This window comes from Moschus berezovskii, chromosome 14 (assembly GCF_049115385.1).
Source record: "Moschus berezovskii isolate FMDL1 chromosome 14, NW_MosBer_1.0, whole genome shotgun sequence".
In the NCBI taxonomy this organism is placed as follows: Eukaryota; Metazoa; Chordata; class Mammalia; order Artiodactyla; family Moschidae; genus Moschus; species Moschus berezovskii.
Genome location: NC_142473.1, coordinates 46,308,947 through 46,326,069, shown reverse-complemented (window position 1 = coordinate 46,326,069; position 17,123 = coordinate 46,308,947). Strand labels below are relative to the sequence as shown.

The following is a 17,123-nucleotide window of genomic DNA, read 5'->3' as shown; positions in this document are numbered from 1 at the left end:
AAAATTTGGGTTCCACAAAACCTAGATTCATGTTGCATGCCATACCTATTTATTGATCCTTAATGTTGCCCGGCTCTGTGCTAGGCACTGGGAGTAGAGCAACGAATGAGACATTCCCCACCTCCTCTTGGAGTGGACAGTGGAAAGACAGGCAGCAAGCAGGTGTTCACAATACAGTGTAGTAAGTTCCAGGTGGAGAAGCGGGGCAGAGAGGACTCCCAGTGGACAATGACCTTTTTTTCCCCAGCTGTCCATCCACATCTCTTCCAGAGGTCCCTCCCCCATCACACACACAGCATTGCCGGCAGTTAGGGTCTGCTGGACACAAAAGCCAGATCCCTGGTCCACTAAAGGAAACCAGGGCGGCAAGGGGTGGACACACGACCTAAGTCAACTGCAGGCTTCTGCCCAGGCCTCTGACCTGGACCTGGTGTCACTAGGCAGTTCATTCAGATACAGGCAGGGGACGCTCTGAAGTCTGCAGGGTTGGTTTTACAGCACTGTCCTAGTCAGGCTATTTCTCTGATACAGGACTGCCTACCTTCCCTTAGTGTATTCATTTTTAAAGTTTTATTTTTGGCTACCCTGGGTCTTCCATGCTGCATGCGGGCTTTCTCTAGTTGCAGCAAGTGGGGGCTACTCTCTAGCTGCAGTGCGTGGACTTCTCATTGTAGTGGCTTCTCTTGTGGAGCACAGGCTCTAGACCCAGGGGCTTCAGTAGTTGGCGACTCACAGGCTCTTGAGTGCAGACTCAGTAGTTGTGGCCCACGGGCTGTTGCCCGTGGAATTTGCATGTGGAATTTTCCAGAATCAGGGATCGAACCTGTGTCCCCTGCATTGACAGGTGGATTCTTATCCACTCTACTACCAGGGAAGTGCCCCTTCATTTTTAAACCTGGTTCTCTGTGCTTCCTGTGGATCCCTTGAGTTCGAAGAAATTCCTTTTCTTCTTAGTTTGTCCATTAGTAAGTTTCTCTTTGCAGCCAAGAACGCTGATGGGCACAAGCTCCTAACAACCTAGGCAGAAAATGTCAGGTTTCCCAAATGTGGGAATTTTATGCTAATACCTGAAGGATGAATAAGATAGTTGAAGGGGCACAAAGAGGTGTGTATAGCAGTGCCAGCAACGTTCCAGGCAGAGGAAACAGCCTGTGCAAAGGCCGAGAAAGAAAATGAAGAGAATGCAAAAGGGGGCAAAAGGATAACTTGGAACCTTGATTATTAGAAGATCTGAATTTTACTCTGAGGAAAACTAGGAGCTACTGAAGGGCAGAGAAAGGATCAGACTTTCACAAAAAGGCTGCTCTGAGGATAATGTGGAGAATGGACTTTCGAAAGAGAGTAAGACGAAAGGCAGGGAGACAATGCAGAAGCCTGTGGCAGCACTTCACCCATGAGATGATGGTGCTTGGACTAGGGTGGTGCAGTGAAGAAACGGGAGGTAAATGACTTCAAGAGCTGTAATGAAAGATGGGCACCCGGTGGGTGATTGGTCGAAACCAAGAAGGGGATTAAAACATGACTTAGGTTTTTGGCTTGGATGGGGCATCATTGAGAGCCAGGAGAGCAGGAAGTGTTGGTTTGAGGGAAAGTTTACTGATGGACATGTGCTCGTGGTACACTGAGATAAAATGTCCAGAAGCTGGTTTGATGTTCTGGAAAGAGGTTTGGACTCAAGATACAGGTGCCGTCAGCACATAGGTGGTAATCTACCACACAGGTGGTAATACGGGGTGAGTTTGGCAGTGTTCAGAGAGGAAAGCAGAACAGTAACACTCATGAACCAGGCTATAGAAAAGAGCCTTTAAAGGAGAACAAGGAAAAGCCTGAGAGGAAAACGATAGGAAAAAGAGCAGTCAATCATTGAATGTTTTTGATGTCAAATAGGAAAACTGGGAAATGCCCATTGGACTGATCAGGTGCAAGCTCAGGCAGGAAGCAGTTCTCATGTCATAGAAAAGCTGCTGAGGTCATTCACATGTACACTGAAGGACGGCTGTGTGAGTTCCTCTGCTAGTGACTTCCATGGAACCACCTTACTTAGATCTTATGGCAGCACTTAAGCCTTAGTCTCATTTTCAACAGAAATCAAGACTCAAATATTTTGCCTAGCCACGGTGCTAGTGATCGGAACCAACCCTAGATCTAGAACACCATCGTCTGGGTTCTTTCCATTCCTCTCCGTCTGTGTCCAAATCCTGCCAATGTAGCATAACTGGTGATTTTGTTCAAAAATACTGAGATGCCTATGTGTGCTAAGGGTTAGTCGCTCAGTCGTGCCCGACTTTTTGCGACCCCATGGACTGCAGCCCCACCAGGCTCCTCTGTCCATGTGATTTTCCAGGCAAGAATGCCGGAGTGAGTTACCATTTCCTTCTCCAGGAGATCTTCCTGACCCAGGGATCCCACCTGGGTCTCCTGCACTGCAGGCAGATTCTTTATCGACTGAGCTACAAAGGAAGCCCATGTGTGCTAGGCACTAATAAGTTCTGGGGATACGGCAGTGAGCCGAACAGTCAAAAATGTCATGCTCCTCACATTCTGGAGACAGTCAATTGCAAATAAGCAGCATATCACAAAACAATGGCAGACATGGGAGATACCTACAGCAGCGAAGAGAGGAAGGGTATGCCCAAGATTATACTTAAGATAGACAGTATGGACCCTATAAAGTGATATTTGAGCCAAGACCTGACAGGGGAAGAGAGCCATCACCCAGTTATCCACAGGGTAGCAGGAACAGAAAACCTCCGGTGCTTGGCACATCCCAGGAACCTCAAGAAGGCCAGGGTAGTGAGAACAGAATGAGCAAGAGTCAGTGGCAGAAACCTAGATCAGAGAAATACAGTGTGGGTAGAGGCAGGAGGAGGGGACACTAAACCAGACCCAGGGCTGTGCAGAACAATTTTAAATACTGACTTAAAAATCTAGGTGAGAAGTCACTTTGGTAGATTTTGTGCGAAGCAGTATTTGTTTTTTCTTGAAAGGATTCCTCTGTTCTGTTGCTCAGTCATGTCCAACTCTTTGCAACTCCGTGGACTGTAGCCTACTAGGCTTCTCCATCCATGGGATTCCCCAGGCAAGAATACTGGAATGGGTTACCATTTCCTTCTCCAGGGGATCTTCCCAACCCAGGGCTCAAACCCGGGTCTCCCGCATTGGAGGCAGACGCATTAACCTCTGAGCCACCATCCTCTGGCTACTGCTGAAGAGACTACAAGGAGAGTGAAGGCAGAGAATCCAGTTAAGGCTGGCATGTTATCCAGGTGAGAAATGAGAGCCACAGTGGAAGAGGTGTTACTCAGTTTCTAATGTTTTGAAGGGAAAATCACCAAGATTTGATAATTAATTGGACATTGGGTTTGACAGCAGGCACTTGCCTGATGAGATTAAGAAAGAACAGAGCAAGAAGGAAAAGACATGTTCTCAAGAGTCTCAAGAAATTGTTAAAACACTGCTTATGGGATAATGAATACCTACTAGTTAATTGCTCTGGAGTTACTGGTGATCTCAACAAAGTTCTGGTGTAGGAATGAAGTGCAACCTGTTAGAGATCAGGAAGAAAATGAGTCGACAAAATGAAGACAACCTGTCTTGCTGTATATAAAGGAACACCAAAGTTGGGTATGATGTGGAATCTTAGACATGTTAACTATTACATGTAAGAATTTGCACACTGATACCAAAGCATTGTCCTTGATACAAGAAACATGTAAATACTGTCATTCCGTAGTGTGGCAGGTTTTAAAATGTTTTTCCCGCACAAGATGGGAATATTATTCTTTAAGATGTATTTGTTCTTGAAGTATCAGGGTGGGGAGGTATGAAAGTACCCTCTGACAAACTAATGCACGCCAGGTTTAAGTCTGGAACTTCTTTTGGCCCAATTCTCTAGCTAAATTGGGAGAATTCTGGTTGTAAATGAAGCCAACCAAATACTTTGCTGTTTCCCCTTTGGGGAGGGTTGAATAGAGGGGCCAGGAATGCAGTTTTTGTTTTATTTTTTTAACTTTTTATTTAATAAATGGTACAAAGCACAATGCCAAAAACATTAACAGTTAAAATTTCACCAAAAGAAAAAATACTATAGAATACACAGTTGTAAAAAGCTACATTAAGTTATTTTACAACTACCTCAGGCTGCAAAAAGAAAAAAAAACCCAATGCCATATCTAAGTTATCCCTCTCTCAAAATAATGCCATTTATGTTATAAACCATGAGCACCCCATCAAAAGACGGGAACTGCTTTTGTTAATTCATATATATATATACGACTGTATCACTTTGCTATACACCTGAAACAAACACAACACTGTAAATAAAATATAGTACAATATAAAATAAAAGTAAGTAACAGAACTTTGGGGCTTTACACCGAGTTAGAGTTGCTATCAGAGGGATAACAGCACCACAGCCGCACTGAATCCTCATGAAGGAGGCACACGAATGACTGGATTACAAGAGTTACAGGAATGAGAGCTGCTCACTTCCCAGAAACTACAGCTCACAGAAAACCAACAAAGGCACAAGATACAGACCATTCACTTATGAATGTGTAAAACTCAAGAAAGTCCACATTATTCCTACATGTTGAAACTGCTTCAGAATTCACACAATACTAATTTTCTTTTGGTTCTGGTTACACTATTTATATCAGTTTATAACAAATGGTAAAATCTGTAACTCTGTTCAAAGTTTTAAAAGATTACTTAAGAATGGTTTCTTGTATTTCTATGCCACCTTTATAGTTATGGTTTCTCATTTCTTAATTAGTAAATTCAGCGTGCAGGTTCTATCCCAGGCTAATTTATACACTTCCAGAAGGAATGGCCTCTTGAATCCAGAGTGTTGAGGTGGGGAGCCCCCAACCACGTCAGATTCGTTATAAATATAATAGTATACATGTTTCAATGGCATTCTCCCAAATCATCCCACCCTCGCCCTCTCCCACAGAGTCCGAAAGACTGCTCCACACATCCGTGTCTCTGCTGCTGTCTTGTATACAGGGTTATTGTTATCCTCTTGCTATATTCCATATATATGTGTTAATATACTGTATTGGTGTTTTTCTTTCTGACTTACTTCACTCTATAATAGGCTCCAGTTTCATCCACCTCATTAGAACTAATTAAAACATATTCTTTTTAATTGCTGAGTAGTACTCCATTGTGTATATGTACCACAGCTTTCTTATCCACTTGTCTGCAGATGGACATCTAGGTTGCTTCCATGTCCTGGCTATTGTAAACAGTGCTGCAGTGAACATTGGAGTACATGTGTCTCTTTCAATTCTGGTTTCCTCACTGTGTATGCCCAGGAGTACGATTGCTGGATCATATGGCAGTTCTATTTCCAGATTTTTGAGGAATCTCCACACTGTTCTCCACAGTGGCTGTACTAGTTTGCATTCCCACCAACAGTGTAAGAGGGTTCCCCTTTCTCCACACCCTCTCCAGCATTTATTGCTTGTAGACTTTTGGATAGCAGCCATTCTGACTGGTGTGAAATGGTACCTCATTGTGGTTTTGATTTGCATTTCTCTGATTATGAGTGATGCTGAGCATCTTTTCATGTGTTAGCCATCTGTATATCTTCTTTGGAGAAATGTCTAGTTCTTTGGCCCATTTTTGATTGGAAGTTCTTGTTGTAAATGAATCCAACCAAATACTTTGCTGTTTCCCCTTTGGGGAGGGTTGAATAGAGGGGCCAGGAATGCAGTTTTTATTTACAGTCTAGTATAAAGACGAGTTGACTCACTGGAAGAGTCTGATGCTACGAGGGATTGGGGGTGGGAGGAGACGGGGACGACAGAAAATGAGATGGCTGGATGGCATCACCGACTCGATGGACATGAGTTTGAGTGAACTCCGAGAGTTGGTGATGGACAGGGAGGCCTGGCATGCTGTGATTCACAGGGTCGCAGTCGGACACGACTGAGCGACTGAACTGAAAGTCAGCTTCTTGATACTCCACTTAGTTTTAATTTCATACTAACAAATTATCTACCAGAATATGTTATAACTTTAATGAAGTCTGCTAGAATACAGGGAAGAGCTAGCTTCAGTTAGAGTTAAGGAGCCAGTTTTAATGGTTACTTTAGGGTTTCAAGGATCTTCCTGGGAAGGACAACCAGTAAGAAGGCATTCACCATGCATTTCAGTATGACAATGAAAAGATGTCAGCACATTCAAGTTTTGTTGCTATGCATTAGTAATGTCCCTCCCAATTCAGACTTCTCAGCACCATCCTTGATGACAGGAACTATATATTGGTTACTTCCAGTAACCAAAAATAAAGAGGAACGACCACCTTGAACTTCCGATCAAAATTATTTATGTCTATGTATTTAAAATTCCTAAGTCCTAGCTCAAAACAAAAGCTGTCACTTCTTCATATATCTTTATGCACTACTTCAAAGTCTAGTCAAAAGCTATGGTTTCCCCAGTAGTCACATATGGATGTTGAGTTGAACTATAAAGAAAGCTGAGTGCCGAGGCATTGATGCTTTTGAAATGTGGTGTTGGAGAAAAAGGAAATCAATCCTGAATATTCACTGGAAGGACTGAAGCTGAAGCTCCCAATACTTTGGCCATCTGATGCAAAGAAGTGACTCCTTGGAAAAGACCCTGATGCTAGCAAAGATTTAAGGCAGGAGAAGGGGATGACAAAGGATGAGATGGCTGGATGGCATTACCAACTAGATGGACGTTGAGTTTGAGCAAGCTCTGGGAGTTGGTGATGGACAGGGAAGCTTGGGGAGCTGCAGTCCAGAGTCGGACATGACGGAGCAACTGAACTAAACTGACTTAAAAAGTTACACAACTGTATCAAGTATCACAATGTTTATTGATAGATACAAGTATATAAAATCAGGGCATGAACATGACTTGATAAATTAAGTAGACTTAATTTCAATACTATAATAAGAGGGACCAATTCAAATTCTCACCATTTGTTTCACACCCACAAAGACCACTTCAAGGGCATTTACGATCTCTCAAAACTGATCAGTTTTGTGCAAGTAAACCATGTTTCTTTTAAAAAGACTTGTGCACTTGCCCAGGCTCAAGGATATTAAAATCTAGCACATAAAGCCCATTACTAGAGGTAGAAATACAGGCAATATACTATTACGGCAACAACCATCAATTACAGTTAAGAATTTTTCTGTAACAACCAAATGGATAATCAAATATTGCAACAACTCAAGTATTACTGAGCAAAGTGCATTTCTACAGTATTCAGTGTTGCTATTCAGTTTTCTAACTTAAAACAGCCTATGATAACTGGCAGCAAAGAAGGTCCTTGCAATAGACTGCCTCTGCTTGAGAACTTATGATGTAATTATTGCATGCTGCTAATATACTATCTAAACATTAAAGATACTCCTAAAATATTTGATGGTAGACTATGATTAAGACATTACACTACAAAAAAACCTTATGCAGAAGGAAATCCTAACTGACGTGCTTCTGCTTTTAAATATTGTGAAAACATTACAGCGGAATGAATTTTCGCAGTGGTTAGGTCAAATGCAGTTACATCATAGCAACAGTATGTTTTGCACAATTTAAGGCTTTGGCTGGTTCTTTTAGTCGGCTTCTTCCTCTGATTCTTCTTCCTCAGCAGTTTCTAGCCAGGTTAGCCACTGATTCACCTGTAATTTGTAATTTAACAAAATAAATAATACTTAGAAAATACAGAATAGCAGTATTCCCAATCAACCAGCCAACTGCCCCAAGAACAAAAGTTTTAGACAGTACCACACATCTTATAATTCAAGCAGTGTTCAGAACCTAACATACAAACTGTTTGGGGCTTCCCTGATGGCTTAGGGGTAAAGAATTGACTGTCAATGTAGAAGCAGATTTGGTCCCTGGGTAGAGAAGATCTCCTGGGGGAGAAAATGGCAACCCGCTTCAGTAATCCTGCCTAGAGAATTCCATGGCCAGAGGAGTCTGGTGGGCTAGTCCATGGAGTCACAAAGAGACACAACTGAGCAATAACAACAAGCTGTTTATGGCCAGTTAACAAGGGTGTCAATTCTTTGACACCACTCCCATCACACTTCAGAACTGTTTTAATATGGGACAGTGGCTCATCCCAAACTTAAATGTTAGCAATGCTGGGGAGGGAGGAGGGGGACAAAGAAGATCCCAAGAGTAATTTCTAGTCCCACCCAGAACTTTAGGACCAAATTCCCCAAGGACAAGACTAAGGACAAAGGTCACTGTGACGGTGATCCTCCTGAAGCTAGCTTAAGAACCTCAGGAGTAAAGAATACTACAGATGAGCATTTCTCAAAGCCTGGCCCCTGGGAAAAGTAGTACAAGAATCTCCTGAGTTGTATACCACACACAGACTTAAGTCACAATGTCTACAATCAGACCTGAAACTTCCTTTGAAAATTACTTTCCAGGTGATCCATGTATGCTATGGAATCCCCTGACATTAAAAATTTTCCTCGGGGCTAGAATTCACTTTGTAAGTTAGAAAATCATGGTATGCAATATTACCAAGGCTATTTTGCTTATATTTCACTTTAAAAGTTTCATTAGAGTAATACCAAGTAAAATGGAAAAAGCACGACAAATTTCTCTAAGATTTACCTGGAACAAAGCCTTGCCTTTCCCTGGAAACTCTTGGGTTATATCTTCTTTCCAAGCCAAGAAAGCTTCTTCTTCAATAATTTCCATGTCATAGAAGTGAACAAAAAAGCGGAGTAACATGCCTAGAAGACAAAGTGTAACCCCAGTATTTGGTGTGTTTAAGAACTGCCCATCCGTCTGTTGCAATTAAGCTGCTAGTAGTCCCCTCTCACCTTTTGGGAAGTTGCTGTTGTAGCAGTGCACCTGAAGAGCATAGAGGGCACTAACTTGTAGATCAACATGATCATGAAGGAATTTCTGCATTACTGGCTTGAAGGAAAGCAGCAGCTGTTTTTCCTGCTCTAACTGTTCTTTGGAAGGAGCAGAGGAAGAATCTGTTTCATCACTGGGTGGGTTTACTTCACTAGAAATGTACTGTAAGAAGCTGCACAGAAAAAGATCTTGTTACAACCTCCAAATGAAAAATTTCTAATTCAAGAAACATAATTCTCAATCCCTTGCCTTGTAGACTTTCTTCCTAGTAAACTAAACACAGGTTAACTATTTTCAATGTAGAAAAGCACAACTTTGTTATCTTACCTAGTCATTAAGATGTTCACAAATCCTTTATCTACATGAAGTTTGGGAGAGATGTTATCTTTAATCCATTTATATATGGTTTGAGGGGATGGATCCAACTTTATTTGCTTTAACAGTTCCTTCTCCAATTTGAGAAGTGGGAATAAGAAACTCAGTCCCTTTCCTTCCAAGATCTCCAACATTCGGTCCTTATTTTGATCAATTTCTGAAGAGACAAAGCCATTCCCATCATCAGTTCATTTTACTCAGTTGGTCTATTAAAACTGCTTTACAAACAATTTCCCAAACACACAAGATTTACATAAAATAATAAAAGAACTGAGCAAAGGAAACTTTGTATTTGGACCAAATGAAAATAGTTACATCATAATAACTTTTTTATAAAGGTGAAGTCTATCTGTGGTAATGCTTATTGTTACCCAGACAGGATAATCACACTGACCTATATAGATTCACTCAAAGTACTAAGGACTTTTAGATCTAATATTAAAAACAAAAATCCCTAGCATTCTCTTACCTGGGAGCATTTTCTGCATATTGACCTTGCTCTGTTGGAAAAGCTCTGTTAACCATTCTCGATCTTGTAATTTAGCTAATTGCTGAAGACAAAGTAAGAAGAGAGGAAAATGGGTGCCACTTTCCAGTGGTTGAGCCAGTTCTGAAATGCTCACCAGCTCCGAAATGATAGCACGAGCTGCAAACTGTGCTAAATATGATTTCACCAAGGGGATGTCAACCTCCAGTTTGGGGCACTGGTCCAATACATTCAGGAAAGCCTGAAAGGAATATAGTACATAGTCAGTTCACAGTTCAAATTTGAAGAGTTCTTTTAAGAATCAGAAAGTGTTCTACCTGCATGAAGTTGTCACTTGTGGCTATCCCTTCCTGTTTGAGTAAACTGATCAAAGAACTTGCTTTTTCTTTATCTTCATCACTTCTATCCAGTGACAGAATGATTACTTTGCTTAACATCTCAGGAAGGAAGTGTTTAGGAGCTCTCATCTCTCTTACACCATTGACAGCTTCATTTGCATTCCCACTATTCAGGTATTCAGTTACAACAGTTTCCTGAAAACAACGAAATACAAGTATCTTTAGCTTTCCTACCTCAGATATACTCCCATGAGCTAAACGATGAGATTGTCTGAAACTTACAGTTAGTTTAAACAGTTCTTCCTTTGATGGTGGTGGCTTTTTACTGGTCTTGGCAGGCTTTTCCTGGATAAGTGGTGGATTAGTTTTGAGACCAAGCTGAGGTGTCTAAAAGAACAGCAAAATGATTAAGTATAAATGTTTAATAACTTTTTAACCATTAAAAAAAGTACTTATGAAGTTGAGAGCAAACATTAAAAAGCAGTCTTCAGACATCTTCAAAAGGTACCGGAACGATCGAAAATGTCATACTACATACATACATCCCATACCTGTCCCAGAGGTGGCGTTTGAGTGCGTGGTGGTTGTGCACTAGGAGGAATCATAGTTATTTGGGGCTGAAGCTTTGGCACTTGATTTTTATTCATTAGGAAAGACTGAGCAGGCCTCAAGCTAATCTAGAAATCGAAAACAAAGCAAAACAGATATCCAAGTTAACAAGCAGCAAACCAACATTAATTGCAAAGCTGCAATGTCCTATAGTTACTTCAGCATATACACACATGATGGACTCTACGGCAAAAGTCTAAGTTAAATAACTAAAAATGTTACTGCTATATTTAAAGCAAGAAAACTAAAGATCCAGACAAAAATACAACATTGCTATAAATCTTGTATTTATACCACAACTCTCCAAGGATTAGCATCACTAAAACATGACAATAAAAACCAGAAAATTTAATTAGAGCTTAAAAAACGTTCTACTTTATCCTGAGTCATTCTATTTGCAGGGAAGTCACAATCAAAATCTTGACAACCATTTTCCTTACTCTAACTGAAGACTTGCCCTCATATCTCATAATCTTCGCTCACAGGACGCTGGACATTCAAAGAAAGAAAAAGTAGTACAGAAAAGAGAGAAAGAAGGTAAAGATAAAGAATGCCAGCATTAAGTCCTCTAATAAGGCGTCTTTTTTATAATCATCGGGCAAGAGATTTCTGAATTGACAAACTATGGTATATAAATAACATAGGCAAATGTACCTCATCTGCATTAAGCTGTCCTTTCTTAGAAAACCGAGGTGGCATATCCTTCGACTGTCCTTGCAGCTGGGATAAGAGTCCCTGACTCTGGTTATGGTAGAGCTGGCTTAGCCCCTATTTCAGAAAGAGAGAAAGAAAAGTCTAGATAAAAAGGGGTCCACAAATTATGGTAATCAAGTACCAAAGTGATTGCATTTGCCCAGAGAAAGTAAAAGATGAAACAGAAGAATAAAATTCTAACCTAACTGACAAATAAAGTGATGTGATTTTACTAATACTTTACTAATCTTAAGAATAATCATTTCACCCAGTTTGAAGCAACTGTCACAGATATAAATTTGGTTTAGAGAAACACTGTTTTTAGGTTTTCTAAACCTAAAACTTTTACACTTTTTTAAAAGACAAAACTAACCATATGTATTCCAAAATTTAATTACTTGTTGCCTAAACATCCTTAGATGTATTATTCTTACCTGGCTTTTCATAAACTTGCCTCCCATCTCCCCAAACTGCGACTGTGTGGGAGGCATGATGTGTCCCCCATGGCCATTGAAGAGCTGATTTGAACGATGGCGCCCCATGGTGGGTGAAAATCTATCCTGGATAACTCCTGGACCAGTACCAATTCCGCTTCCTTAAAATACAGACACGAAGAACCCTTTACTATTAAAACTGTTAAACTTATTATTTAATGCAACCAAACCATCTTTTGTTCAAAATCACCTGGCATTTGTCCAAACATATCAGCAAGTCCTCCAAGTGGGTCCCTATCCATTTTCATCCTGGGTGGCATAAACGGTCCCTCCAGAAAGAAGTCACTTCTCATCCCTTGAGCCATAGGAGCAGGAATAAACACTCCTAGATCCTTCAGAAAAAAAGTGAAAATTCTTACAGCAGAAAAATCAGAAATACTTCTCTGGATAAGAGTGCCATTGATGTATTCTCTATAAATAACTTGTTCTCAAGAGAATCTCTCTTATCAATTGCTCAGTTGTGTCTGACTCTTTGCAATCCCATGGACTGTAGTCTACCCGGCTTCTCTATCCATGGGATTTTTCAGGCAAGAGTACTGGAGTGGGTTGCCATTTCCTTCTCCAGGGGATCTTCCTGACCCAGGGATCAAACCCAGGTCTCCTGCATTGCAGGCAGACGCTTTACCCTCTGAGACACCAGGGAAGCACCCCCTCAAGAAAATACAAGACAAACCATTAAGCTCTATTGGTAAGAAAGACAGTCTCAAAAAAAGATGTTTTAATAAGCGTTTTTGTGCCATTATAAACATAAAACCCACTTAATGATTAAAAACCAAAGCAAAACTTACTTTCACTGCATCTTGACGGATTTGATTGATCGTCTTTGGTCCATTGTCAAGAAAAGCTTTGCGAGGAACCCAGTGGTGTTCTCGCAACTCTACGGTATCCTTTAAAATAAAAAGTTTTAAATAAATATTATTTCAATACTCCTAGACAAAAGCCAGCTTACCAACACACCTAAAGAAAATAGTTTACCTGCAGCAGGAAACGAATCCTCGCTGGCAATTCCTTACTTAACATCAAGGAGCACATTCGGGCAAAGTACTGATCCATTAAGGACTAAAGAGAGAAAAATAAAAATGTATACTGCTTAAGACTTCTAGATATTATCAAAGTTAATGACTAGAGGCAATCCTCCATATCACCAAAGTAAGCTGTTTGATTTTAATACAATTATGACAAGCTACTTACACTATTTGTGTTAGCAACACACATACCTTGGCTCGTTCATGGTCTAGTCTAGGTCCCACTGTCCTCATTATCTGACAGAGGCACTCCAAATCCTCTCCCATATCTTTGAGTTGGACTCTCTTCTTTTTTTCCAAAAGCTACAAAGAAAATGTCGTGTTGTTTACAAATTCTTCTTGGTTTAGATGTAGCACTTTTCTGTAAGTTTCCACTAACGCATACAGTTCCTCATGTCTAGCTTACTATTCTTATCTGATTTCTGTTCTAGAAATTTATCCAAATTAAGCGATTTAAACCTAAGTAGGGAATCAGTTCTATCCCTATCTTGCAAAATACACTGCATACTTCCATATTTACAACATATAAATAGCAGTTCTGCCAGCAATCTAAAAACTTAACTAGCACACCAAGTCTCAGATGGCAAAGTTGTAACTGACTCATTTCTCCCAAAAATGATGTACACAGTGATTAATGAAAGCTTAAATTCACAATCATTACTTACTGTTTTGATGCACTTATGAAGGATAGATTCATGAATAAGATCAAGCTTTCCAAGTTCTCCAATGAATTTGATGTTCCCCAACATCTTGATCTTAGCAATAGCTCTTTGTTCCTCCTCCTCAGGGAGGAGGGGATTTTCACGCTTATCATAGACTAAAAAGAATTAAGAATAAAATCAACATTCAGAATTAAGTTGAACATATACAGTACTGTGTATTAGTCATTCTGTCATGTCCTACTCTTTGAGACTGCACAGACTACAGCTCGCCAGGCTCCTCTGTCCATGGGATTCTCCAGGGAAGAATACTAGAGTGGGTTGCCATTCCCATCTCCAGGGGATCTTCCCAACCCAGGAATTAAACCCAGGTCTTCTGCATTGCAGACAGATTCTTTACCACCTGAGCCACCAGGGAAGCACTACACAATACTACTAAGTATTAAATTCTCACCATCAACATTTCTGGTTCGGTTTTCAAATTCATCTTGTAATTTGGAAATTAGGAGGCGTCTGAATGTCTATAAGAAACAAAAGACATTTGTCAGGGTTTGATAATAAAACCTTTCAAATCAACTTAAAACAAGCAAGCACACATGACCACTTACTGTGCTTTGCTTCTGTCCTGGTTGACCCTCTGCTGCTGGGCCATCAAAGTTTGGTGCATCTTCTGCCAATCGCAGACATAGCTGAGCATACAGTGAGCTATACTTTGGCTCTTCTAGGGCTTTGTCCACAATCTACAGAAAATATGTCATTAAAAAAAAAATATGACAACTTTTGTAAAAACCTTTTTTTATAACTTAATACTTCCTTGTAGTCTTAAAGATTTTGAATCACACAGCAAACTTCTGACAAATTACCTATACAAATGCCTCCCTCATTGGTAACCTGGAAATAAGCACATCTCTTTTGTACGGCTTCTTACGTGAACTTAAGGTGAGGCATGCAAAGTGCCCAGCACGCAGGCTGGAAGAATGTAAGCACTTAAATGTCAGCTATTACAGTGCACCAAAAAGTCCAATTATATATATCTCATACTAGTGAAACCCTCTCCCCTTTGAGGAGCTGAAATTATCTTGGAAAAATGGAATCACCATAAAACTAACTTATTTCCAAAATGTGGCATTTTTCACAAAAGGGAAAAAAAAGCAACTCCAGCCCCCAAGAGCCTGATAACCCAATTAACCCAAGCACAGTATATGCCATTTCAAATTGACCTCTAAGTCTTATACCATCAAAAGTAAAAAACAAAACAAACAAAAAAAACAGCGTTCAAATATACACACACTTAACTCACTTCAGTTTTAGAAGCAACAATGAATGTATAAAATGTAAAAACAATGAATGTATAAAAACAAAAGCAAACAACTAAAAAACCCACTCAAAACCCAACCTGGGTTAAAAGTATTTTCCTCCTTTCAGTTAAGCCAACATTTAACTTACCAGCAGTATGACCCCTTTAAGGATGAGTTTAGACTCTACACCCACATTGAGGAGCTCAAGGCATAGCTTGTCAAACTTCTCAGGAGTAAGCTTATTTAATATGCTACGAAAAAGGGATCAGACTAGGTATCAGCAACATACAAAATTATCAAGTTAAAAAATATCCTTTAAATTATGCTTTTTCCCTTTCATCCCTTTCTCCTTTAACATCAAGACATTTTTCTTACCCATCTAACCAAAGCAATGTTGAAATAAACCTATTTAAGAACACCTATCTAACTGGTGGGGGTTCCCAGCTACCGGACAAGAAAATCTCATTCTCAAAACCCAGATCAAGAGCCTCCCTCCTTAATATTGAGGCTAAATACAGGAGCTAAACTGTTATATTTTGGCATCACTGGCTTACACACCAGGTGGGTAAGCACAATTGTTTGTGTGTCAGCACAATATGTCAGCTTTTGCATTTTAATCTAATGACCGAAAGCAACTAACTGAGCCCTAAACACGGATGTGATTTTCAGCTTAAAACTGTCAACACTGGCATTCACTTAAGAGTTATGAACATTGCCTTCAAGTAATATAGCATACACACAAGAGAAGCAGTTAATCCAGTCTCCCCTCCTTTTAAAAGACAAAACAGACCTAATGAACTTACCCTCTTACTTTCCTGAAGATTGCATCATGTCGTTCTTTTTCATTTGCGGAGTTGTTTGCTGCGGAGTTGTCATCTCGTCTAGTGCTTCGTGCAGGAATCCATTTCTGAGCGTTTTGCCCTGGGGTTTTCCCCAGGAACTCGCTAGTAAAAATTAAGAGAATTAAAATAAGACAACTTAAGCACAGCATCTAGTCACGTATCAAGTATCATACAGATCAAAAATCCTTCTAAATAGAAAGTTTAGGTTTTCTCAACTCCCTTACAACTAAGCAACTCTTAATCATTGCTCATAACCTGAAGAACTTGTTAAAAAGACTCCCAGGCCCACCCCAGTCTCTGCCCTGATTAACTCGCATCTCTAGTAAGCTCACAGGTGATGCCGGTCCAGGATCCACATAGTGAAAACCAATATTTTCTAATGTCTCATGACCATGTTATACACTTACAGATTTATTACTATAATTTGGTATGAATGTTTGAAGAAATAACATCAGTGAAACTGATCCAAAAAGTAAGAGAATAAAAGAGCAATTTGAGAGCCTCAACTCTTATTAGATGATTTGGCTAAAGAATAATCAAGAACTGATATTCTATATTTAGAATATGTAGCAGAAATCAAGCCCATTAAAATTAGGATTGCTGATGTCTTATTAACTGTATGCTGTAATGTTGGAAAGACCATTAACCTCCATCTGTTATAAGTCACTCTTTTCACTGTTTACTGTACCTGTTGCCAGCAGTCTTGGGATAGTGCTGAGGTGCACCCCTACTTCCTCCTCCGCCCGAAGAAGCACTATTTAAAAGAAAAACTTTTTTTTTAAAAAAAAGTACACCCCAAGTGTGTTTCAGTCAAAACAAGATATAGGATCTCTTTTAATTATTCTGCATTACAGTAAGTATATCACAGATGAAGAATGAACTTAGGCCCAATGGAAAGCCAAGTAACTATATTCTTCAGATAGCGAACAGAAAACAGTGGAAATTTAAGGGCTTTAAAGAAATGTACATGAACATTATAAATTAATCCTGCAGCACAATTAAGTCTGAACTATTTGGTGTGGTTATTCTTTCGGTCCTAATAATTGCCAAAACAAAATTTACACATACCTGAAACGAGAAGCACCCCCTTCTGCGATCGCACTCTCCACTTTGGCGGCTTGACAACGAAGAATCTTCAAAAGAATAATATTATGGATGGGGTGGGGAGGGAAGAGGATGGGAGAAATGAAAAACCTAGAATGAGAAAGAGTACCAAAATTAGTCACCTCTAACATACAAATCTGTAAACCCTCCTTCAGTTACAAGGTATTTCAGCCCGACACTCCAGTTGATTGAACTTAAACTGCATTGCAGGTCTCATAAGACTAATAGAACGTACTCAAAACACAAATGAACAGTTAAAATTTTGTTAGTCACTTGGAAATTCACGTGTGTTCAAGGACGCAGGGAGTGCCTACACAGAGATAGAATCAATCTTTGA

The 17,123-nt window shown here is 40.0% G+C and overlaps 1 protein-coding gene and 1 non-coding gene across 2 annotated transcripts; both read right to left on the bottom strand.

Annotated features, from left to right (window-relative positions):
• Positions 1–6,828: 6,828 nt before the first annotated feature.
• EIF4G2 (eukaryotic translation initiation factor 4 gamma 2) lies at positions 6,829–16,840 on the bottom strand. Its single transcript, XM_055422385.2, has 21 exons — positions 16,751–16,840; positions 16,371–16,436; positions 15,644–15,784; positions 14,989–15,091; positions 14,151–14,282; positions 13,997–14,063; positions 13,549–13,700; positions 13,076–13,186; positions 12,834–12,917; positions 12,647–12,745; positions 12,049–12,190; positions 11,799–11,959; positions 11,326–11,439; positions 10,614–10,739; positions 10,345–10,449; positions 10,042–10,257; positions 9,707–9,965; positions 9,190–9,394; positions 8,823–9,034; positions 8,611–8,732; positions 6,829–7,658 (listed from the first exon to the last, which is right to left on the bottom strand). Exons 7-21 carry the CDS (start codon positions 13,630–13,632, stop codon positions 7,593–7,595), a joined length of 2,106 nt encoding a protein of 701 aa, XP_055278360.2. The 5' UTR covers positions 13,633–13,700; positions 13,997–14,063; positions 14,151–14,282; positions 14,989–15,091; positions 15,644–15,784; positions 16,371–16,436; positions 16,751–16,840; the 3' UTR covers positions 6,829–7,592.
• LOC129554940 (small nucleolar RNA SNORD97) lies at positions 11,125–11,273 on the bottom strand. The gene has a single exon (XR_008685668.1). It is a non-coding gene; the product is annotated as a small nucleolar RNA SNORD97 (small nucleolar RNA).
• Positions 16,841–17,123: the final 283 nt, after the last annotated feature.